Source organism: Bison bison, unplaced genomic scaffold, assembly GCF_000754665.1.
Source record: "Bison bison bison isolate TAMUID 2011002044 unplaced genomic scaffold, Bison_UMD1.0 scf7180017864309, whole genome shotgun sequence".
NCBI classification, from domain to species: domain Eukaryota; kingdom Metazoa; phylum Chordata; class Mammalia; order Artiodactyla; family Bovidae; genus Bison; species Bison bison.
In genome coordinates this window covers 1,335,067-1,359,258 of record NW_011494881.1, presented here as the reverse complement: position 1 = coordinate 1,359,258, position 24,192 = coordinate 1,335,067, and the positions used below count along the sequence as shown (strand labels likewise).

Here is a 24,192-nt window from a genome sequence, read left to right as displayed (position 1 = left end):
ATGGTTAATATGGGAACTTTGACTTTGCCATTCATATCAACTCACTGTGTTGCAAGAAGAACTAGTGAAAGAGAGGAGAATGACTTTTATTGAGCACTTGCTTGCCCACAAACATGTGATCTCAATTTATCCTCAGTTGTCCTGAGATGTGAAGCCCTGTTCCCAGTTTACAGATGAGAAAACTGACTGGATGCCATGCTACTAATCTAACTGATTCAAAGGCTGTAATATCTCTCCCATGCCAGGAAATAAACATAGTCTTCCATGAACCGATTTAATTTGAATACCTACAGGCCACATCTATTTTAACTGGTTCTGCAGGTATTCATCTGGGCACACTGATATACTGATTTAATAAAAACTTAGATATAAGAACCTTTTCTGTTTTGCGTTGTTGTTGTTGGCCCCCTCTTTCAGTCATACCCAGCTCACGCGGCTTGAATTCTGGCTGGCACAGGCAGTGCGGTCAAGGCTGCAGCTGTTCGCATCCCCTCCTCCCATGCTCATCATGAGTTCTGCAAATGAGCCCTGCAGACTGGTATTGCGTTCTGCAGTTTATTTGACAAATAGCTTTTGTGGCCTTTGATTTTTCATATCACTCATAAATTCTGGCAACAGACGGGCTGTTAGTCAGATTCAAATTCCATACATTTGAAAGGATAGAGTTGAAGATTTCTGCGTTGAAAGTAGACTCTACCCTAAAGATTTATTTGTAAATTTTACTGAAAACTGCTTTGAGAGGAACCTAGGATAGTCTCTTGGTGCTGCCTAACTGCAAATTCTTTCCATCCTTGCACCATAAATCTTGATAATACGTCTTTTAAAATGTGCCTGAGAAATGTATTTCGTGTTTATAGTGCTGGATTTTTAGTGAGTCAAATTGTGCTCCGGCAGTATGTTTGCCTCTTCACGTTCTGTGTGACACTGGAGGAAAATGGAGACTTCGGTCATTCAGCTGCAGGCTCTAAGAAAGCCTGTTGTAACTGTGCATTTTAATTAACCAAATCAGCTGAGGAAATGTTGTCTCTCAACTGTGGTGTAGCTGTCTGCCTTGTAAAGTACCTCCCTGGATAAACAGAGGACTTCTATTTCTTAAACTGCCTTTCCCCCATGGTCTTTAGGAGTGTTGGGTTTTTTCTTTTTTCTTAAATTACAGGTGGAGGAGGTTTAATTAACTCTAAAACGATTCTCCAGGAAACTCAGTTGCATTTTTTACAACACTTTGAGCTACAGTATAGTTACTGCAGGATGCGTGCTGTGATTGGAGCACAGAGAAACATTTATTAACCTAAATTTTGTTTTGTCATGTTACCAGAGATGGCATCTGCACTTGGGTACAGTTGAAATACAAATTGAAGATCAGATACTTAGGGGAAAAAAACCCAAAAACTAATCAGTGGGCTACTGTGAGCTGAGCAAACAAAATGCGACTAATTTAACCACTGATTATTTCTGCACAACACACTGCTGGATGTTAAACTGAGTTAAGTATGAGGAGACAGTTGTGGTTGAAAGAGTTATGTGCAAATTTGACCTCTGGAAATATAATTTGTGAGCCTGGTATTGAAAACTGCTGAATACATCCTGCTGCAAAACTTCTTACCTATATGTTTGATTATGGGTTAATTAAGCACTGAGTTCCTTCATTCAGCTATTAACCATGCAGAATATTATGAACCTATAGTTGATTAGTGATTTCAGAATAGTGGTTTTTCATGTCTTCAAACTATGTGCCATGGAGTCCAGGGCCCTCTACCTGCTCTAGACCAAGCAGATTCCAATACTGAAGATTAAAAGTAGAACAAGAACTCAACCACTTCTTATATTTCTTTCTTTTAAACAATATTAGAAACAAAATTTTTTCTTTTTAAAATTAAAGTAACCACACAGTATCTCTCAAGCGAGAGAGATAAAGGTTAGAGGTAAAAACCATGCAAATGTTTGCAGTAAAAACTTGGAATTGATAACTAAGAGAGAGACTAAGGAATGTAGTCTTTGGGACTGACAAATATACACCGTCGATACTATGTATAAAATACACAACTAATGAGAACTCACTATATAGTTCCAAGAACCTACTCAGTGCTCCGTGGTGACCTAAATGGGAAGAAAATAAAAAAAAGTGGGGGGATATGTTTGTGCATGTAGCTGATTCACTTTGCTGTATGGTAGAAACTAATACATCATTGTAAAGCAACTATACCCCAATAAAAATTAATTTTAAAAAAATCACTGAAAATACAATTAAATTAGCTTAGGGTTTCAAATAGAAGGTAAGAAAATGCACTGTGAAGTTCTCAAAAACCCTCATAGTTATGAGTTTTATGACTAAATAAAGGTTTCATTTCAATTCTCTTAGTACATATGTTCCAAAAATGAATCTGTTTCATTGATGGCAAAGATTACCATGGTCCAGAGATTGAGTGATACCTTACATGAAAAGAAATATCTGGATGTTCTGTTATAATAAATCTTCCCTGCCTTTACAAATCACAATTAAAATGTGCCTTAAAAGTATATTAGAGAGGGATATAATTTCTATTTCTGAAATTAAACTACAATTTACAAAATCACAGTTTTTCATTTATAGAACTAAACAAAACTGTTGAATACAAATAGATTTTTGACTCCCTTTTGAATTAAATTATTAGACTATGTTATCTTAATTATTGTTTTCTAAAAGAAAATAAAATGCCATTAGCATTAGCATTAGTTAATTTTCCTATTAACCCAGTCAGAAGGTACATAATCAAATGGTATGAATTGACTTATTGATAAAAGTTGGACAGAGGGAAAAATTGAAAGATATTTTAACTGGTGATGAGAGAGACAAAAATTCAGTGGAAAGCTGTAAGATGATGAACAGAAAGGAAACACCCATCAACTGGCAGATGCTTCAGGCCTCTATAATCAGTTATGCCTTCCGCATAATCAATGTTCAGGAGGTTAAAAACAAAAAGTGAGCATTTCTAATTGTCAGCTTCTAAGTATTTGATGTTCAGTGTTCAGGAGAATAGTTACTTTGAAAATGTGTATAATTAGTAAGCCGAAGACATCTGACTTGGTTTCAGTGATAGTGTGGGGTAGTCACTTTATTTGGGAAGAGGACAGACTTGGGACATGTCTAAAGTAGAAGCCCTGTGGCACTAGGCATGGGATCAGGAGACATCCACGCTAAAGAGAAAAGGACCTTTCCCAAGAAGCAGTGGATGTGGGCAGTCACAAGTATATGGCTTTTACAATAAAAGTTGACTATCCAACCTTCACTAAAATCAAGATATATTCATTCTTTGAATTAAATATTTTTTATTTGTCTCACAATACTTTTTAACTCTTAGTCACTTTAACATACCAGCCAAAATGGTCATACTGTTGGCAACTATCAAAGAAAAATTGTTGTCAGATTATTTACAACAGAGAAGCAATTTAAATCTAAATATGAATCTTGAAAACCATATTTTTATAAGAATAATTTTTGAAATCAACTGATAAATGAGAAGAGGTTAACAGGAGGACCTGAAAGGGAGAGGAAAGTAATTTCTCATAAAAGAAATAGCTTGAGTAAAGGCATAAGAAGGGAAAGCACAAAGGTCCATATAGTCAAAGCTATGGTTTTTCCAGTAGTTATGTATGGATGTGAGAGCTGGACCGTACAGATGGCTGAGCACTGAGGAATTGATGTTTTTGAACTGTGGTGCTGGATAAGACTCTTGAGAGTCCCTTGGATTTGCCAGGAGATTAAACCAGTCGATTCTAAAGGAAATCAACCCTGAATATTCACTGGAAGGACTGACGCTGAAGCTCCAATACTTTAGCCACCTGATATGAAGAACTGACTCATTGGAAAAGACCCTGATGCTGGAAAAGGTTGAAGGCAAAAGGAGAAGAGGGAAGCAGAAGACAAGATGGCTAGATAGTATCATTGACTCAATGGACATGAATTTGAGCAAACTGGAAGATAGTGGAGGACAGGGGAGCCTGGTGTGCTGCGGTCCATGGGATTGCAGATTTGCACACGACTTAGCAAGTGAACAGCAACAAGGAAAGCACATGCTACTTCAAGAACTGGCCAGTGTTAGAGCAAGGGGAATGGTGTGAGAATAAAGGTAAAGATGTCATTGGACTTTGATGGGAGATTAGGACTTAGGTTTTATATACCATGTTACTCTTCAGTATTAACTATGTGCCCCTGAGGTTTTGGCAGTTAAGATTCTATTTCTTGAAAGTTGGCCAGATATGTTTTTTATCCCATACAAAAATATATAGGGCTTCCATTGTGGCTCAGCTGGTAAAGAATCTGCCTGTAGTGTGGGATACCTGGGTTTGATTCCTGGGTTAGGGAGATCCCCTGGAGAAGGGAAAGCCTACTCTGGCCTGGAGAATTCCATGGACTGTATAGTCCATGGGGTCGCAAAGAGTTGGACATGACATAATGAAATACAGCTATTAAAGCATACTGTTGTACAGAAACTTTAAGCAATTTGAGCTAATGAAGTGAAGGAGTAGGTTACAGTTATGTGCCAAGCTTTATACTAAGTGATTTTTATCTAAGTCATCTGATTTAATCATCGTAGGATCTTTGTGAGTATTAAATTAAATAATATATGCAGTGTGCCAAAACAAAGTACGTAAAAATGTTCAAGAAATGCTGATTCTTTGCCTTATTGTGACAACCCTGTTATTATTATATTATTTTATACATTTTCATTTTTGAGATGAAGAAGCTAATAGTCAATATTTTGCAGTTATTAAGTCCCAGAACCAGTCAAACTGGTTCATCCTGGATCCATAGCCCAAGTTCTGTCTTGTATGTAGTATTGTCTCTCTGTGGAGAAAACTAAGGAGAAATCCTGTGTATAATGGTAATTCACTGAGAAGATTTCTCAGACTATAGTTTACTGAATGGAACACGGATTATTTGCCCTGCCTTGGTTCTTGTGGGAAGGCCCCACTTCATGTTTGAGAAAAATATAGCAGTATCTACAAAGAATGATTTCAGAGGGCAAAGCACCTTTGCCCTCAGAAGCATAACCCCAGCTCTTAGTTATATGACTTTGTTACCTTTAGCAAAAGGTTTTTTTTTTTTTTTTTCTTTTAATCTCAATTAAAGTGTGAGTGACCTTGGAAGGGATAATGATACTAGTCAAGATCTGGGGATATATTTTGAGTAAGGAGCACAAAACCAAGAGAGCCCTAGGTAGTACTGGATGGAGGAATTTCAGTGTGCAAAATCCTAAGTGGAGGGAAGGTCTGGGAATGGGAGACAGGGAAGATGGAAGGCAGACACCTCAGACTTGACTAGACTGCACTCTAGAGACAAAGCCAGTCAGTTTTTCTGATCACTCCAATCACAAAATTGATGAATTGCCCTGTGATTTTCTGACAGGTTCAAAATATGAGCGGGGTTTCTAGCAAAGCCAGCAGTATTATACAGCAAGAGAACTGGGAAAAGATCTTCAGGCATGGACTAAAACAACCAAAAAACAAACAAAAGAAACCTTTGTGTTAGAAGTCAAAACGTTTAAGAATTGTGAAGCTTAAATTTAAGAATACAGTGGTAAATGTGGAGAGTAAAACAGATGTCAGGAAAGTGAAATAAAGAATGTCCACTATTTACTATCACTGTTAAGATTAAGAAATACAGAACGTGAGCCTTGGAACCTATGTTTTGTCTGTCTTGGCCTTTCTTTTTAATTTATAACTAGCGTAATGCTTTTGCATTTCAGTGTAAGCTAATAGAGACCCCACACATCTCTGTGCGTTAGACCATAAAAACAAGCAAGGTGGAGCCCATAGAAACATACATAGATTTTTACATTTTACTACTCAGTTCTCCCCATAAAAGTCCATAGGACTAAGTGCATGCTGCCTTTTAATGACATAAAATAGGCCAGAGTGGGTGCCACAGACTGGGAAGATGACTGTACTGGCAGATTAGAATATAACTAGCAAAGGGATATCCTAATGGTAACTTACTGGAATTCATTTCCTAATACGGGCTGGAGAAGTATATTTGGTTTGAGAAGCCTTGTATGGGTAGGGTATGAATGATTTTAGGGCAGTCCTATAAAAAAGGGACAAGATTTAGGATTAATGGATGAAACCTGTCAAATAAAAAGAGTCAATATAAAGCCTCTGTTCTTATATTAAAAGACATATATATAAACATTCCTGGCACATAGTAAGTCAAGTATGTAAAAATATACATACACATAAACAAATATATGGTAAAATGTTAATACTCATAGGAAGGATAGAGGTTTTTTTTTTTTTTTCCCCCCTAAGCATCTAAGAGAGTCTTAGCTTGGTGGAAAACACAAAATATATATGTAATAGGGCCTCTACCATATTAAATAGATCTTTTATTATTCCATTGAATTTAGTTCAATTATGTTACCTAAACTTTCTTAGGATAAATGACAATACTGCAACCAAATATTTATAGCCTTTAACTTTGAAATTTCATATAAATTGTGCAGAATCCCTTTCATAAACCGATGAAAGGCAAGCCAACATTGATCCTTAAGTGCCTAGTTAGCTTTCAGATTTCTTAGAGAGTTTATAGGAGCTTCCCTAATGGCTCAGGTAGAGTCTGCCTGCAATGCAGGAGAACGGGCTTACTGTTATAAGTTATCCCAGGTTTATTAGAGACTTTAAAGTCACTCTACTACTTCAAGATCAATGTGGTACATTCTATAAGTCTCCTTGAAACATTTTTGTGAGATGCTGGTTGATGGCATCAAAAAGGGGGTAAGCATGTTTGTTCTTGCAGAGAGTAAAACGGATCAATATTAATGATAAGAAGCACTTTTTAACGACACATATGGACCACCAAGTTGAAGCCATGATCACCACTCACTATACTATATAGCCTCACTATCTGGAGACATTATCTTTTTACCCCTACTTCATCAATAAATTTGAACCCCAAGAATGATTAATAATGATTTATACTTAATTGAAAATCCTTTTTTGCTCTTTACTGGCAAAATGTATTTTATACCCTGAATAGATGTAATCAGTGCAATGAAGCTTTAACAGAAATTGCCTTTGTTAACTGCAGTCTTTGCCTTGTCATTGTATTTGTGAGGTGCCCCAAACTTGCATTTCATCCCTGCAAAAGACAAAACTCTGATTGTTGGTAGGTGGTTTTGACTGATGACATGCAGTTGAGTATTCCCATTGATAAAGTCCTATATTTTGTTTCTAGGAGTTAGTCAATTAAAAAGGAAAACAACATAGCTCAGCTGGTAAAGAATCCGCCTGCAATGCAGGAGCCCCTGGTTTGATTCCTGGGTCAGGAAGATCCACTGGAGAAGGGATAGGCTACTCACTCCAGTGTTCTGGCCTAGAGAATTCCATGAACTGTATAGTCCATGGGGTCCCAAAGAGTTGGACATGACTGAGCGACCTTGACTTTCACTTTCAAGCTGTAATACTTTGCCAGATTGGTAATTAAACTATATTTCTTCTACTGAAAATCAGAAGATACTGTAGAGGTGGTTTGTAAGCTGTAGAGGAAAGGGAAAAGGGTCAGCCAGACTTACATTTTGCTTTATGGTCTAATTTTTAAATTGAAGATATGATGCTCCTTTTTAGTAAGTTGACTAATTGTGTTGATTTATATGAGCGAAGACTTTTTTGTGTTACATAGGAAGTAGGGAATAAGAGTGGGAGAAAGGAATAGATGATTTTTTTTTTTCATGGAGCAGGGGGAATGAGATTTACTGAAAGTAAAGTAAAAAGAATTGTCAAGAAATTTATCAATTTTCATTACAACATTTTCTGGATAGGTTAAGCCAGAAGCTCCTTTTTCTTTTTTTTCAATAAAATGGATTGTTTCTACTTGGTCTTAGCTCTTGTTTTCTCTGTGTTCCTTAAATTCCCCTTACATGTTCAAGATACCCAACTCAAGCACATATACCAATAATCCTATGAAGGTAGAGTTGCATAAAATTAAAAAAAAATTTTTTTTCCATTGAAAAACCACCATCATCTCTCTGTTCTCGAAAGATTTCACAGAAAAAGATTTCATAGACACTCAGCTCTCAGGGAGGAGGAACAGTTTTCTACTTAAATTATAAGAATTTTGGGAATATATCTGCTGCATCATACTTGGTAGGAAATGCTACACTCAGTAGAGAAAGATTTTTGATTACATTGGTCATTTTTTTTTTTTTTGATGAAAAGCCCACAAAGAGTACTCTTAAGTTTTTAATTTTTCATAAATGAATAAGTTATTATTCATAAAAATTATTTGTATTTTTATGCTACTTTTTTTAATTCAGTGATTTTCAATAGCAATAACTGATAGATTAAACCCAATAGTAATTTCTATACTTGAAGGAAATTTTGGATACTCTCTCATTGGGGGAAAAATAAAACAGAGTATATGTCATGTAATCAATACCTGGAATATGTGCTAACCCCATGTAACATGTTAGAAGCAATTACTTTTTGCTCAATAATGGTGTCATCTTGCCACTTTATAAGATATATTTGTAAAGTGTAAAGTCATTAAGGGCTCAAAATAGTGCTACTGAAGAGGGGAACAGGGCAAATAACATAAGTTAATTGAAAGCTTTTGTTGTCATGACATTTTGGGGGACAAATTAGAATTTTGATTTAGTTGGATAACCTTTTGATTCACTGTTCTCTGGTTGGTATCTGTTTATGTTTATTGTATATTATGGTCATTATTAATAACTCATAGACTTAGATAACATTGGGTGAAAGAAACTTCTTTATAGAAAATAAAGATCAAAGACAAATTTAGTTCTAGACACATGGCCAAGTCTCAGAATTCATATTAATGTAAATGGACTTAGGTTTCTGTTACATAGAGATTAGTAATGTCTTTCTAGCCCAGGCCAAACACAGAACACCTGCAAACATAGCTGATCATCTTAATAAATGCTCTTTGAAAATAGTAAGTAGATGACATTTTAGAGTTTACAAAGTATTGCTCACATTGTGTCCTCCCAATAACCATATGAAGTCAATAATATTTGCCCATTTTACAGTTGGGAAACGTCAAGTTCAGAAAAGCGAAGGGATTTCCCCAGGATTACCTGACTTGAAGATATCAGAGAAATTTGAATTTAAGGCCCATACAGTGCTCTGTTATATATGGCCTTGATATTTTCCTTAAATCAAAATAATCATAAACTCTTGTTATGCAGATTATTTACTGTATTCTACTGAGTATAAAATCACTGATGATGACGAGTAGGCGACAGTGGGTCTAATTCTATCTATAGGCAATTATGGCTGAACTCTGACTTTCACCATGTTATTTCATTAGTTCTCAAGAGTCATTTAATGCAACCTGTTTAGCTTCCATTAGTTCTGTTTTCTGATGACATTTGTAATTAGAATTCACTGATACTATTTTTCATGTTAATAGTTTCTTCCAGCTGCCTCTAATTTTTAACATAGGTAGCTAACAGAATACAAGTATAGAAAAACTCTATGGGTTTGCTATAGATCCAGATTCTAATGAGAATCCAGGGGAAAGGGAATCAAAGAAGCAGCACTGTTTCTGAATTTTTCATTTCTCATGGCTCGGTTCTCATTTGTCATGGCTGGAACTCATTTTGTCTTAGTCTTCATGGCCTGATGCTTGTTTCTGATGCTGGTCTAATCCACACTTTAAATAAACTATGTAAGTTCTCTTTTTGGTAAATGTCAAGGGAAGAGAAGATATTTCATGCACCTTCAGCATCCTAAAATCCTTGCCAGTTCTACAAATCTGACTCTGCATTATCCTTCCCCAGAAGGAGAGCATAATTTCATTATCTATGAATCATCACCTCTTAGACTGTAACATCATTGTCAGAGAGCCTAATAGAACCAGTGTTCAGCTGACTGAAAAGGGAGAGGGAGGGAGAGAGCACTGGGGCAAAGAACAGGTCATTGCCATGATCAACAGACTGAAGCATTCTAGAGCCGGAAGGGGAGGCCTCCCTTATTCCACAGCTCAGACACTCCTGCCTGGTAAATAACTGATCCTGGGTCTTTCAATATTAATATTGAAATTTGTTTTCCCCAACCTAAATTACATGATATTTTAGTATTCTGCCTATGTAAATACTCTCACCTAATGATATTCATCCAATGCCAATGATTTTAAATACTTGAAAGTATTTCTTATCTATTTTTTGTTATGCTATTACTTGTTTTTCATCTTAGGACACTTATTTCTAGCCCTCAGTTCCAGTTCTGTGGCCTCTGGCCATTACTAAGTAAGTCAATATACAAAATGTAACTTTAAAATGTTACACTATAACTATGTTTCCAAGGGGGGAGGATTAAATAAAAGTAAAATCTGATTCATGGATCAAAAACTATATGTTGAAAACCACACTTACATAGGGAATTTAGGATGAAAACTAATTGAATGTTTGAGTAGCTGTGGTTAGTCTAACCAGCCACTGGAGGTCACTGCTGCTCCACAAAAATGCAGTTTATTGCCTCTCTGTCTGGTTAGGTAGTTGGTTCACCAAATTAAGTTTAAAAAAAAGGTTTAAATTATTTGAAAAGATGTAATGTCAACATCTTTAGAAAATATAAACTAATTTAAAAGGAATATATCTTGGATAAGTATTGCTTAGAAGACTGTGACACTCGGAATATATTAACTCCATGCTGCGGTAGCACTATGTGTACTGGGGCCCATAAAAATTAGAAAAAAAAAACCCCATACTTTTCAAAGACTAAACTGTATTTCCTCTCTCTCTGGTAAAGCATGCAAAGACTGAATCCATTCTGCGTTGACGTGTCTCTGTTGTGTAGTTCAACAGGTCAGGCTGTTTATTTAACTGTTGTCTAGTTGGACACAATATAAATTTGGGACAGAAAATGAAATATCAACTAATATGCACTGAGTTTAAAATACTTATGAAAATAGATTTATGGTTTGCAGTCCAAAATTTGCCATGGGGTGGGTGTGAGGACAACAACATTTGGGCAGAACATTTACAAGTCAGCTTTGTTATATTTTTTGTGGTAAACTAGTAATTGTCTAACCTACAAAAATTATATGCTAAGAACTAGAAATGCTTCATTCCCAAAGAGAGGGAAATTTTTTTTTATAATTTCATGTCCTGAATCAAAATTACTTTTACAATCTAAGGAATTTTATTGTGGTTCTTATCTAGTGTTAAATTTATATATAGCTAAAGTTAGGCATTAAAAAATGACCAGCCTTCAAATTTTGGTTATTCATGTAACCTTAACACACCAGGTGGTTTTGAATTTTAGAAACACTTTTAAAACAACAAGCATATTTCATATATACTAGCAGTACCACAGCATTGAGAATTTTCAAAAATTTCAAAATATAAAAATATACCTTGCCTAAATTTATTTGGTACCCATGACAAACGAGGCAGAAGTTCAAGTCAAAGAATAGAAAGGGGCTTTTTCACTTTAACACTGCATTTAATTAATACAATCATATTTAGTACAGGTAAAAATGAGGCTGACCAAAGAAAATTTCTTTTTTTTAGATGAAATATGTATTTACTGACATTTTATGAAAAATGTAAAATTACAACTTCAGTGAAAAACATCACAGTAGGCTCAGTCATCCAGTTCATAGTACTGGGAGGAATTATCTGCATTATTAATCAATTGGGAATCTGGGACTATTTGCAATTAATAAATGTATATCCAATAGTTATCCATGGACAAATATATTATAGCTATGATGCTTCTCTGAACTGGTATCTATTTAAGATTTAATCAAAATCAAAGTACCTTGAAAAATCTACTTTAGATGTTCCTTTTTCTTTATTGCTTATAAAAGTATGATTTTTATAATCTGGCTTCTTTGCAATTATATCTCATGGTGACTTGCCTAGATTTTTCCTCTCAGCATATGAAAAGCCTCCAAACTATATAAAAATGCTGGTAAAAATAGCCATTTAGTTTTTCTTTTTTTTTGCTGCAGCGATTCTGTTTTGAAAGAACAGGGGCATGGTTAAAGATATAAGGCTTGACAAGTCAAATTAAATGAAACAGGCTCAGTGTTGCAATTTGAGATTTTTGCTCCTATAATGGAATTGTTCATTTTAGAGAATGAAAAGCAGACTAAAGACATTTTTCTAAAATCTAAATGAACTGTAGTCAAAGTTACTTAAATACAGAAGCTGTGATATTTGTGCTGCAGTCAATAAACTTTCACCATCGACATAAAAACATGCATGCAGCTTGCATATGGCCAGCAGGGTCTGTACAGATTCATACTGATGAATGGAGTTCACAATACAGATGAACATGGGGAGACTGTAACATCAGCACTGTACCATCAACAACAGAGAAGCAAAGGACAACTGCCATGGGGTTGGTCTTTTTCCTTGTAAGATTTATTTTATCTTATTAAGGTGTTGTCAAAACTATCCTTTTCAATGGGTGGTGGAAATCGAGTCTTAAAATGTGTTCTCTATGCCTCTGAATGAAATGTCAGTCATCAGGGGACTGGCATGTGTGCAGGGCATATAGTGAAACACAGCAGGACAGCCTGACAAATCCCAAACAGAAGAACAGACAGAGCTCATATACTGCCCACATTAGGGTCCTAAAAGAGCTGGAGAGAGAAATTCTGGTAAGCTTCTAATCACATGCGTTTAGCAAGCTGCATTCCTGTTTGCAAGCCTCATCTCTGAAAACTTAAGGTGAGGATGTGTGGAAAAATCTGCCTCCTCAAATTTGCCTCTTGCCTATTTTATTTATTTATTTATTCATTCATTTCGGATATGTGGAGGCTAAAAGAAACTGACAGTGAAACCTCTACTGTGATTTTTACAGAGATGGATTTCAGAGACAAGGCTTCAAGTCTAAACTTTTGTGTTTTTACTGTCTCCTCACATTTTGCAGTCATCTACTTGCAACAATTTAACCCTTCCACAGTTTTCTTTAGGCTTGCTTTATTGTAATTCAAACACCTCTGAAAACTGCTTCTGGTGCTTCTTTAACAGAGCACCGTCTTTCAATAGTTTCCTGCAATTTTCTTTTTAAGCTAGGTGTTGTTTTAAGACTGCCCCTAAATGTTCCTATAATCAAGTCATCTCCTAGAATCAGTTTCAGCTCCAAGTACCTGGGATCATTCAGGTTTTCCTTGATTTACCAATGAACTGCAAACCTTCTAAAACTGTAAATTTGGTCCTACTAGGAGAATAACAGCAGATGTGAGGGATCACTTATGAAAGAAGTTTTATCTTAAAACAAGTGTGACATTAATGGAATCAATAAAAGGTTGTATACAATAGGCATTATATTAAACCAGAATTCAAGCTTCACATTGATTGTGGTATTTAAATTTCAGTGGGTTAACTCTGTATGAAAGGAAAATGACCCGTATTATGAATGTACTAAAACAGACGGGGAAGGAAGGACTGCCAGCAGAGGGAGAGGGAGAGGGATGGGGAGAGGGGCACCACGTTCCCTTTATAGTCACCAGAGTTCAATAAAGCACCACTTATTTCCCAGTTTTTAAGAGCGCTTTTATCACAATGGTTCATACCTCACACTCCCTGGAGCCTGATTTGTTATAGGTGCAGGGTCCCGTCCCATTCAGCAGCATCTCGCTGGTCTCCGTGTTGGTGGGTTTATAATCTACGTAAAATTCCTGGGTGCTGGGAGTCATTTGCTTTAGGGACTGTCTTTTCTTTTTCCTGTGCCTTCTCATGAGGGAGCGCTGCTGCAGCTGCTTCATGCTGGCAGGATACCGCTTCCACGACACGTAGATAACAAGCAGGATGACAAGCACAGACAGGAAAAGGGCCACGCTCCCTGCGATGATTTTATGAAAAGAGATGTGCTCAGTGTCAGCATCAGTCTCTGGGCCAGGCTCCGTGGCTCCCACCGTGGGGGGCAGAGGGGGTTTGCTTTCATGCTTCGGCCTGGGGAGCTTGGGCTTAAACGTTGGCTTTGGGAGTGCCCTGGCCAGATCAAACCTCTCTGTGGTACTTTTGCCACAGATGCTGTAGTTCTTCACTGCATCAATCACATTTACTCCTTGCAGCTCTTTGGGACTGGCACAGATAATTGTATTCTCCCTCAGTCCTTTAAAACTTTTCAGCCAGTTTACCAGGGAACAAATATTTCTGCTGCATTCCCATATATTCCCGGCAAGACTGATGTCATTGAGAGATATCCAAGAATCCAAAATCTCTTGACCAATAAATGTGAGCTTGTTGGAATCCAGGTTGAGGCGCTGCAGATTTGGGACACACTGGAAAACGCTAGGTCCACTAAAAGCTTCGATCTCATTGCCTGATAAATCAAGCCTTTGTAATGAGCTCCAGGTCCAGGACATGGTCTGTCCTATGACACTGATTTTATTCCACTGCAAGTAAAGGTTCTGAAGGCTCACCAACCTTGGAAAAAGGGCCAGATTGAGCTTTGAAAATTGATTGTGCTCCAGGTGAAGTTCTTTGAGTCTGATCATACCAGCAAAGACATTCCTGGCTAAACTTCGGATTCGGTTGTACCCCAGGTCCAAAAGTTCCAGGTTGCGGCAGTCTTGGAATATTCGCACTGGGATGGTTCTCAGGGAGTTAGACCGTAAGTGTAAACTCAGCAGCTTTCGCAAACCCCGAAACTGTTCAGATCCCAGAGAATGCAGCTGATTGTAGGACAGATCCAAGTTCCGTAAATTTGTCACAGGTCTGAAGGTATTGTTGAGAAAATAGGAGATTCTGTTGGAACTCAGAATCAACTCTTTGAGTCTGCGTATTCCATTAAAAGCATTCTCATCAATATTGCTGATATGGTTATGGTCAAGGTATAGCCAGGTGAGCTGGTTGAGCCCTTTGAATTGATTATACTTAAGTTTTTGAAGGCTGTTATAGCGAAGGGACAAACCTAAGCAACCAGCAGATATACTTGAGGGTATCTCCTGTAATTTCTGAGATTCACAATATACCATTTTGCCTTCACACCTACAGCCCTTAGGGCATCCTCGTTCAGCAGAAGAAAGCATTGTCAGTAAGACAGTGGGGGCTATAACCAGTGCTACAGCTGATCCGCTCAGTAGCCTAATTACATTGAAACCTGGAAATAAAAACAACTTAGAAAAGTTATCCCCCCAAAAAAAGAATTAATTTATTTTTTAATCAAGCAAAAATAAGCATATATTTTCTTTTTTAGAAATTTAAATGTACAGAGCAATATTTAACAGCAAATATTATCTCCTTATAATTTAAAGAGAATTGTCTTTAGGCTTTTTTTTTTTAATAGTTAAGCAAGGAAACATGTTCACTAAGCAGTTGAATTTATAGTCTTAGAGCAGAGCAAGGTAATCTCTACAATAATTAAGGCAGAATTAATACACAGACTAGTGGATTTTTTTTGTTTTTGTTTTTTTAAGAAGAAAAGAAGAAAAATGACAAAACATACCCATCCTTTGTATTGTTCAAAGGTCGTCCTTAGGTCTTTTGCTTTGGCTTAGGGGGCCACTTGCATGACAGCCCCTGTCAGCTGCACTGTAGTGAGTCAGGGCTCGCTGACACCCAGGAAGAAAAATTGGACCCCTTGGGAGATGGACCGATTTTGGAACATTATTCTTTGCCAGCCACGCAGAACACTCCAAGAACAAATAAATCCCAACACCGCATTCGCAGCAAAACATCAAAATCTTCCTAGGTAATAGGATCTTCATGGATATTACGTTTTTGCATCTTTACAGTTTTTTTTTTGGTGGGGGGAGGTGGTGTAAAAAAAAAAAAAAAAAAAACTGGCTTCTACAATTTCTTCTTATCAGAAAGCAAGATGTATTCCTTCAGGCAACATGAGGCTACCTGAGCTGCCACATCTGTATTCCATAGCCCAGCATTTCTGGTGGTGAGCACCCAGTTCAGCCACAGAGCTGCGTTGGAGCCCAGAAGGCAGGAGAGCCCCGTATCGCGCACACGCTCAGCTCACTTCTGCAGACTGTCATTCTGAAAGCTGCTCAGACTGTTGCTTTGGTTTCAGTGAATGCAGTCTTATGTAAAGCTGCCCCCAGTGGTGAAGAACATTATGGGCATGTGCAGAAATGTCTCTCTTTTATCTTGCAAATGAGCAGGCTCTCTGCTGGAAAATGAATGATTCTTTTGGGTGGCTCAATAGGAACTGAATGGTCACCGTAATCAATAACTAGCAACATTTTCTGTAATTTCCAAGTCTTGTTTTACAATTTGGCAACGTCTTTATTGTCTGCATCCACTTAATCGCTAAACATGTGCTGCCCAGAGTTTTTCTGGAGCTTGACATGAAGTTCACAGACCGAATGTCAATTTTTCTTAACCTCAACGTAGGCTTAGAACTGAAATTTATAAAATGAATTATTGAGCTTTTCACAGAGAAGCATTAACTGCCTGCCCATTTGACCTCTTGGAGTCACAATGATTATATTATACAAGATGTCTCAGGATGCTAGCTCACATACATTTTGAAACAGAGAGGATAACTAATGACATATAAAGTAATGTGTCCAATAACCTTTCTGGTTTTCCCACAAAAGACATAATTGATTTAATTGTTTATGACTTGGTTTGTTGTTTTTGTTGCTGTCATTTTATCTTTTTTTTAGTTAGAAGAGAAATAAGCCATGTTTAGTGTGAGTACACGAATCAAGAGAGCATTTGGTTCAGTTTGTTGATGCTGCTGGTATTTATTACACTAATATTTATTGAGCCATTTCTAAGATAGCGTTTCAATGGGCTATCTTATTCTATCTGTAAACAATATCATGCTGTAGATTCCATTATACCCTTCATTTTAAAGATGAGGAGACTGAGTCTGGGAAAGGTACCTTGCTCAAGGTCATATGGTAAGTGGGAGGATTGAGATTCAGAGCCATATCTCTCTTATTCTTGAACCTCTAACCACTAGATGATCCTGTTTGAACAGCATTGTTATCTTCACTTTAAAATGGTCAAATGAAAATTAGCCTGATTAAGTCATTTTGGCAAAGTAGCTGTAATAAAATAAAATTCTTGATTTCTAGAACAGGTTTGCATAAACTTCTTTTATATGCATCTTCTAATAAGTATTCTAAAAACTAAAGAGGAAAGGCTTAGTCTAGTGATTAAGAGGATGAATTTTTGCACCTAGGTTCAAATCCTGACTATATTTTATCAGCTCTATAAGACTGACTATGTTTATCATCTTCTCTATGCATTAGTTTTGTCTTCTACAAAATGGGTATCATAACAAAATTCCATTTAATAGAGAGTTTGAGAATTCAGTCATCTCCATATCTGTAGAATATGAAGATGACATAATCTTAGACTAGTATGTGACACTTAATAAGCCTGTGTTAACTGTTATTTGAATAATATCAACTTTTCTATACCTGCTGATATTGCATGTTATTTAGTACTTAATAGTGACTGTGGTGACTGTCATTAACTCACAAAGAACTATCTCACTGAATATTTTTTATATTGTTTATAATTGGTTTCTGAGATGCTCTCAGTCTTGCCTTCTTTGATGAGAAGTGTTCGTAAATCACCATCATTTCAACTTTATCTTTAAAATGAATATTTAAGGTAGACTGTAACTCATAATTAATGTTTGATTTTCTTCAACAGAGCAGAATATGGTAACATCTGCCCCAAAGAGAAAACCATTTTGTTTAAAAAAAAAAAAAGGTAATTTAATTTTTCTTTTTAAGTTTTCCTTGCTAGTCTTTGTCAGGTGAATTGACTGGAAAATCATGGAAAGCTTTCATATTTTCAAAGGGAGAGGCTCGGTAACAGTTATGATAAATAAAAGGGGCCCCCTGGGTACAGTCAGATTTCTCATATAAGGTGCCATTAATAGGACAGTACGTGCAGGCTGAGTCACTTCAGTGGTGTTTGACTCTTTGTTACTCTATGGACTGTAGCCTGCCAGGATCCTCTGTCCACAGGATTCTCCAGGAGTGAGTTGCCATACCTTCCTCCAGGGCATCTTCCTGACCAAGAGATTGAATGTGTGTCTCTTACGTCTTCTGCATTGGCAAGCAGATTCTTTACCACTGGTGCCACTTGGGAAGTGTTTCCTCCCAAATTATTATGCTATGAATTTACATAAAGCCTCCAGAGAGCTTGTTAAAAAGGTAAATTTCCCAATCCCTCCCCCAAGATTTTGATTCAAGGAGACAGAAGAGGCTCCATTTATCAGCAGACTCTGATGGACAGCTAGGTTTAAGAAACACACTGTAAAGGGATAAATAAAAATAATAAATTTTCTCCTAGTAGGAAGAGAGGACATATAAAACTATGATATTGTGATATAAGTTCTGTGAGGACAGAAATAAAGTTTTATCTGCTTTGGTTTTCCTAAAAACTGCTGTAGCACTTGGCACATTTTAGATGCTCAATAAATATTTACTGAACAGACGCATTTTTATGAGGGTCAGAAGTACATTTGATGTAGGATAAACTGGTTATGTAATGCTAGTCTTGTATACATAGGATTGATCTCTGCAAAATTCCTCTGCCAGTGAGATTGGGTACAATTTTGGAGAAAGTGTTCTTTAAAAATGTGTGTGAAAAGGCAAGAAATTGGGAAGTGGAAATACTCAGATGGTCAGCATGTGATCTTCACTTTCTATGTAGACATCTCTTGTCTTTATAGTTAAACTGTACGGTTTTTGAGAATAGTAAATATAGGTTTGAATATTCCCTTTGGCATTTTACACCTTTTATCATCTAACATCCCAAATAGGGCGTGACAATTTGTATCTATTAAAAAAGACTAAAGAGAATACTATTTATAACTCCTTTATCATCCCTGTTGCTTGAAGGGCTCAGATTTTTCTCTTCACCATCCCTGCTTCTCTTTGGGAAGTAATCATTGCCATATCTGTTTTCCCAACAGCTGCAGAAGGCTGCTCTCGGGTGAATGGAGGCCCCAACAACTTTATGTTTTTATTCTTCTTTCATTCTATGACAGAAGCACAGTTGAGCCCACTGAGAATGTAGTTTGCTTACTTTGCTTTTCCTGGGATAAATCTTGGATCAATATGGTGAATAACATTTGCTGTGTGTTACACACCGTGCCATTAGCAGACATTTTTCTGGTATCTTGGTTTCTGATCTTGCTTTGCTCCATAGTTCTGACTTTACAGTCACCTTTTGGGTCTCAAAGTTGATTTTTTCTCTTAATGCTGACTATTGATCTCTTCTTCAACAGCAATCAGTAGCCATTCTTGGACTGGGTCTAACTCCAGGTTCTCTGGTTGCCTCCTACTTTCCCACTAATCCTTAAGCCAGTATTACCACCAGGTCGATCCTGGTTCATGGTAATGAAATGCTTGAAGAGGGAAGACCATTCATGAGACTGGTAGAGAAATCAAAAAATAAAGTAGTGCAATGCTAACCCAGACTAAAAACTTGAGGCTACAGAAATCACTCCAAAGACATAGTCTCTCAAAAGAAAAATAAAACCTTATATTCAAAAAGATTTTAGTAATTTGCTGGTTATTTTTTAAAGTTTATTCTCCTTCTACTTGTTGACTAATGCAAGATGATCATTTCTTATTTGCCTTTCAAAATAAGCAAAATTATACTACATTATGTATTTAGCAAATTCATTTGCATTTAAAACCATGTACAGAGCAAACTATAAACTACCTGACAAATTAAATTTCCCCAATGAATCTAGGGCCTTAATGATTTATATACTTATGGAATATAGTGTCATGTATCTAAAGACTTTTTTATTTCACTTATAGTACTTCAAAAAGCTTAACATATTTTGTTTAAATTGGGCAAATAAATCCAATCTCAGTTATATAATGCCAGATTTCAGTCTAATATGAAACTGAATTGCCAAATATAAACTTAGAAAATCAATTTAAAGTGGATATTGTGCTTGTGCTGCTATGCTCAGTCATGTCTGACTCTTTGCAACCCCATGGACTGTAGCCCACCAGGCTCCTCTATCCATGAAATTTTCCCAGGCAAGAATACTGCAGTTGGTTGCTATTTTATCCCCCAGGAGATCTTTTCAACCCAGGGATCAGACCCATGTCTCTTGTGTCTTCTGCATTGGTAGGTTGGCATACCTGAGAAGCCCAAAGTGTATATACTGATGTCTTAACAATGGATTGGTCTCAGAGATTACATTTATTTAACAGTTTGGGTAACCACTATGTCCTAGACACTGTTCCAGACACTTAGAGTACGTTAGTATACAAAGCAGATATCTAAGCTTACATTCTGAAGGAGTAAGATGAACAATAAAAATAAAATAAATAATAAAAGTAGTATATTACTGAGCTTCCCTGGTAGCTCAGTGGTAAAGAATCTACCTGCCAATGCAGGAGATACATGTTCAATCCCTGGGTTGGGAAGATCCCCTGGAGAAGGAAATGGCAATGCACTCCAGTATTCTTGCCTGGAAATCCCAAGGACAGAGGAGGCTGGTGGGTTATAGTTCATGGGGTCTCAAAGAGTTGGACACGGTTTAGTGACTAAACAACAACAATTATAGAAAAATGAAAAGTAAAAAAGACAGTGAAGATTAGAAGTGGAAGGGGTGAGGTGGATTTTAGGTAAAATAGGATGGTTAGGCCCACTAAGAAAGTGGCTTGAGCAAGCCTTGAAGAAGATGAGGTTTTTAACCTTATATATATATATGGGGAGTGGCCAGTGCAAAGGCACTCAGGTGGGAGCAGCTAGTGTGTTCAATGAATAGCAGAGGCTAATCAGTCTGGAGTGTAGAGAGCATGGGAGAAAGAAACTAGAGATGAAGTCAGAGAGGAAACAGACTGTAAGGGACGAGAGTAAGAGCAGGGAAGCCAGCAGGGAGGATATTATACCAATCAGGCGACAGACAGTGGGGACTTGGACCAGGATGGTATTGTTACAGAGGGTGAGTGTGGTGTCTGGCTGCTTGCAGCCCAAAAGCCTATAAAGAGGCCGGATTGGTGGAAAGGAAATTTGCTTTATTTCAGATGCTGGCAACTGGATGGGAGAGTGGTGGACATCTGTCCAAAGGCCAACTCCCCCAACACATGCACAGTGACAAGCAAGGGGTGAGACCTTTTACAGGTAGATGAGGGGGAGCTACATGCAGAAACAGCACAGTTATCTCTAACAGTCATCTTCAGATTGGTCATCACTGGTCTGACCAGCATCATTTTGGTTGTTTTTGGTTCAGTAATCTTCAGTTCCAGGGTCCATTTGTTCCCATTTCTTTGCGGCCAGTTCTTGGAATTGTGACAGCTCATGTCCTGGGTACAGTCTGGTCATCTTGTAGTTAACTTCTCTCCCTGGTGTTCTAGTATCTATCTATAAGATAGCTCACAGGATATGGCTTAGAATATTATCTATAGCCTTCGAGAAAGAACTAAAGTCCTTGACCATGCTTAATGACTACATTATTATTATTTAGTCTCCTTTGACTGTTTTTCTTTGTATTTGCATTTCTCACTTCTCTGATTAATTCTTTGACTAAAGTTTTCCACAGATAAAAGGCAGGCAGAGGGCATAGTAGCGGGGCAGGGACAATAGGATCCTGCTCTGATTCAGTATCAATGAAAGTGGTGAGGATTGGTTAGATTCTAGACTTGTGTTTAGGTAAAACCAATGGAGATTTCTAATGGGTTAGAAATTGAGGTATGGAATAAATACAGAAATTAAAGATGCCTTTAGTTTTATGGGCTGAGCAATTGGAGGGATGGTAAAGCCATCAACTGCTTCTATAGGTCAAGTTTGGGGAATAACATCAAGAATTCAGCTCATTTGAATTATGTTCGAATTTGGCCCTCATTTTTTGTTAGACTTTAATTTTTGCAGCATGTTCTTGATATTAGGCCTCAAAACACCATGATGTATTTTGCAATATTTTATAAAATGATTAGCAAAATTAGGCACTAAACAATAGCAACATGGATTTCTATTTAGATGTCCTAGACAGTGGCAACATCTTTGCAAATGGTCTTGGAGGGCATGGAACCAAAAGCTTTGATGAAAATTAAAAATTATATAAAGACCAGATATGATAACATTTGGACTTAAAGTTTTAGAAAATAAATTTGGTGAATCTGAAAGGTTTTTCTAAAATAATTTAGAGAATGACATATGCTTTTTATTGCATATGCCAGCTGACATTTAGAATTTGAAATTGATTCTGGCCAGTCTTCTTAGGGTCTCAGTTTGCTTGTCTACAAAATGGTACTCATAAAACCTGTGCTATGAATCTCTAAAGTTTTTATTTAGGATCAAGTTACATATTTACATGTAAATACATTGTAGACTATAAAGTGCTATAAAATATTTCTGAAATCTGAGTACCCATGAGAAAATTAATTTTTCTTTCAGTTTCATCTAGGTTCTCTGTTCATCAGCATACAGTGGAACAAACATGTGTCTAGGGTCACTAAGATGACCAAGGGCTTTCCAGATGGTGCTAGTGGTATAGAACTCACCTGCCAATGTGGGAGACATAAGAGACATGGGTTCAATCCCTGGATGGGGAAGATCCCCTGGAGGAGGGCACGGCAACCCATTCCAGTATTCTTGCCTGGAAAATCCCCATGGACAGAGGAGCCTGGAGGGCTACAGCCCATATAGTCACCAAGAATCGGACATGACTAAAGCAACTTGGCACATGCGTAACATGACCAAGGGCTGAGTCAGAATTTACCAGTATTATAAAATTTCGTCAGTATTCCCTTTCTACTATGATTTTTAATACCATATCCATTTAATATACAGCATACATCATTGACATTCTGTGTTCTAACTCATAAAGTGCTTTCACCAATAAGTGCATCTAATCTAGATGTTTCAAAGAGCTTCATATTTTTGACTTGGTCACTGTATCATGTAATAAGATGGTTAAAATGCTAACATAGATCCTTCCAACTATGAAAATTTTATTTTCTTCATTTCTAGTTGGTAGAATACTTATATGCATTTGTACACTTATGACTATATTCTGCTCATCCATCGAGGTATTAACATGTCTCTGAAGTATCCTTGGTTTCCATCTGCTTGCTTCAAGGGCTCCATTAAAAACCATGTCTGGTCATATATGGTGATGAGTGGATATCTCTGACTTAGATAAATGGATGAAGAAATTTCCAGGTCTGACCATTAAAATAGTTTCTCAGTGTTTTTTGGAAAGAGGCAAATCAAGTGAATAAGACCTACAAGAGTATATAACATCTGCCTATTCTTCACTTACAGATACATTTATGCTACAGCATCAATCCATACTCTCAGGTTTTATTGCATTACTTACTGTTAGTTTGAACAGAAGTAGTGCTAAAGATAAAACCGAGGATAGAGACAAATAACAAATTCTTAGAGTGCAGCAATTATTGGTTAACTTCTGAAGATGAAAGGCTACATGTGTATATTAGTCCCTCAGCCATGTTCGACTCTTTGTGACCTCATGGACTGCAGCCACCAGGGTCCTCCGTCTATGGGATTCTCTAGGCAAGAACACTGGAGTGTGTAGCCATTCCCTTCTCCTGGGGATCTTTCCAACCCAGGAATCGAACCCTGGTCTCCTCCATTGCAGGCAGATTCTTTACCATCTGAGCCACCAGGGAAGAATTCTGAAGATAAAAAGACTACATGAATTTAAGGATACAATTGTTACTATTTTTTAGTGATATTTCAAAACATACACAATATAGAGAGCATAGTATAATAAACATTAACAGTTATCAATATTTTATTAATGTTACATCTATCCCCATCTCCCTTCATACATACCCACACGTTCACACTGTTCTGTTTTTCTTTCTGGAGTGTTTTAAAAAGCAAAGCTCAGAAATCATGTCATTTTACATATATATATATATATATATATATATATATTTCAGTATGTAATTCTAACCAGTAAAGATTTTTAATTTAACTATCTAGTATTACTATACCTAACATATTTAACAGTAACTTCTTAAAGTTGGTTTGTGGTCAAGACCTAAGTAAAGCTCAAGTACTGCATTTTGTTTTCATGTTTCTTAAGTTGCTTTAATTTTTTAATGTCATAGATTTATTAGGAGGTACCAGGTCATTTGGACTGTGGCTTGTTCCATGTTTTATATTCAATTGATTGCTTTCCCTATGTCATTAAACTTGTAAGGAGTAAGTTTTAATGACATACATGTTGAGCAAGAGTCCACTCAACTAATTTAAGCAGGACATCCAGCCCCAAGGTGATACTTGGGATATTTATTCACTCTTGTTAGCAAATTTA

The 24,192-nt window shown here is 36.9% G+C and overlaps 2 protein-coding genes across 2 annotated transcripts in view; one reads left to right on the top strand and one right to left on the bottom strand.

Moving 5' to 3' along the window:
• The window catches only part of LRRTM3 (leucine rich repeat transmembrane neuronal 3), a 213,048-nt gene extending 196,166 nt beyond the window's left edge, over positions 1-16,882 (bottom strand). The window contains exons 1-2 of the mRNA XM_010852150.1: positions 15,403-16,882; positions 13,526-15,057 (exon numbers count right to left, since the gene is read on the bottom strand). Of these exons, the coding sequence (XP_010850452.1) occupies positions 13,526-15,057; positions 15,403-15,406 (1,536 nt within the window). The 5' untranslated portion in view covers positions 15,407-16,882. The remainder of the gene's footprint in view (positions 1-13,525; positions 15,058-15,402) is intronic.
• CTNNA3 (catenin (cadherin-associated protein), alpha 3) overlaps positions 1-24,192 on the top strand; it is a 1,923,005-nt gene that overhangs the window by 801,932 nt on the left and 1,096,881 nt on the right. The window lies entirely within an intron of this gene.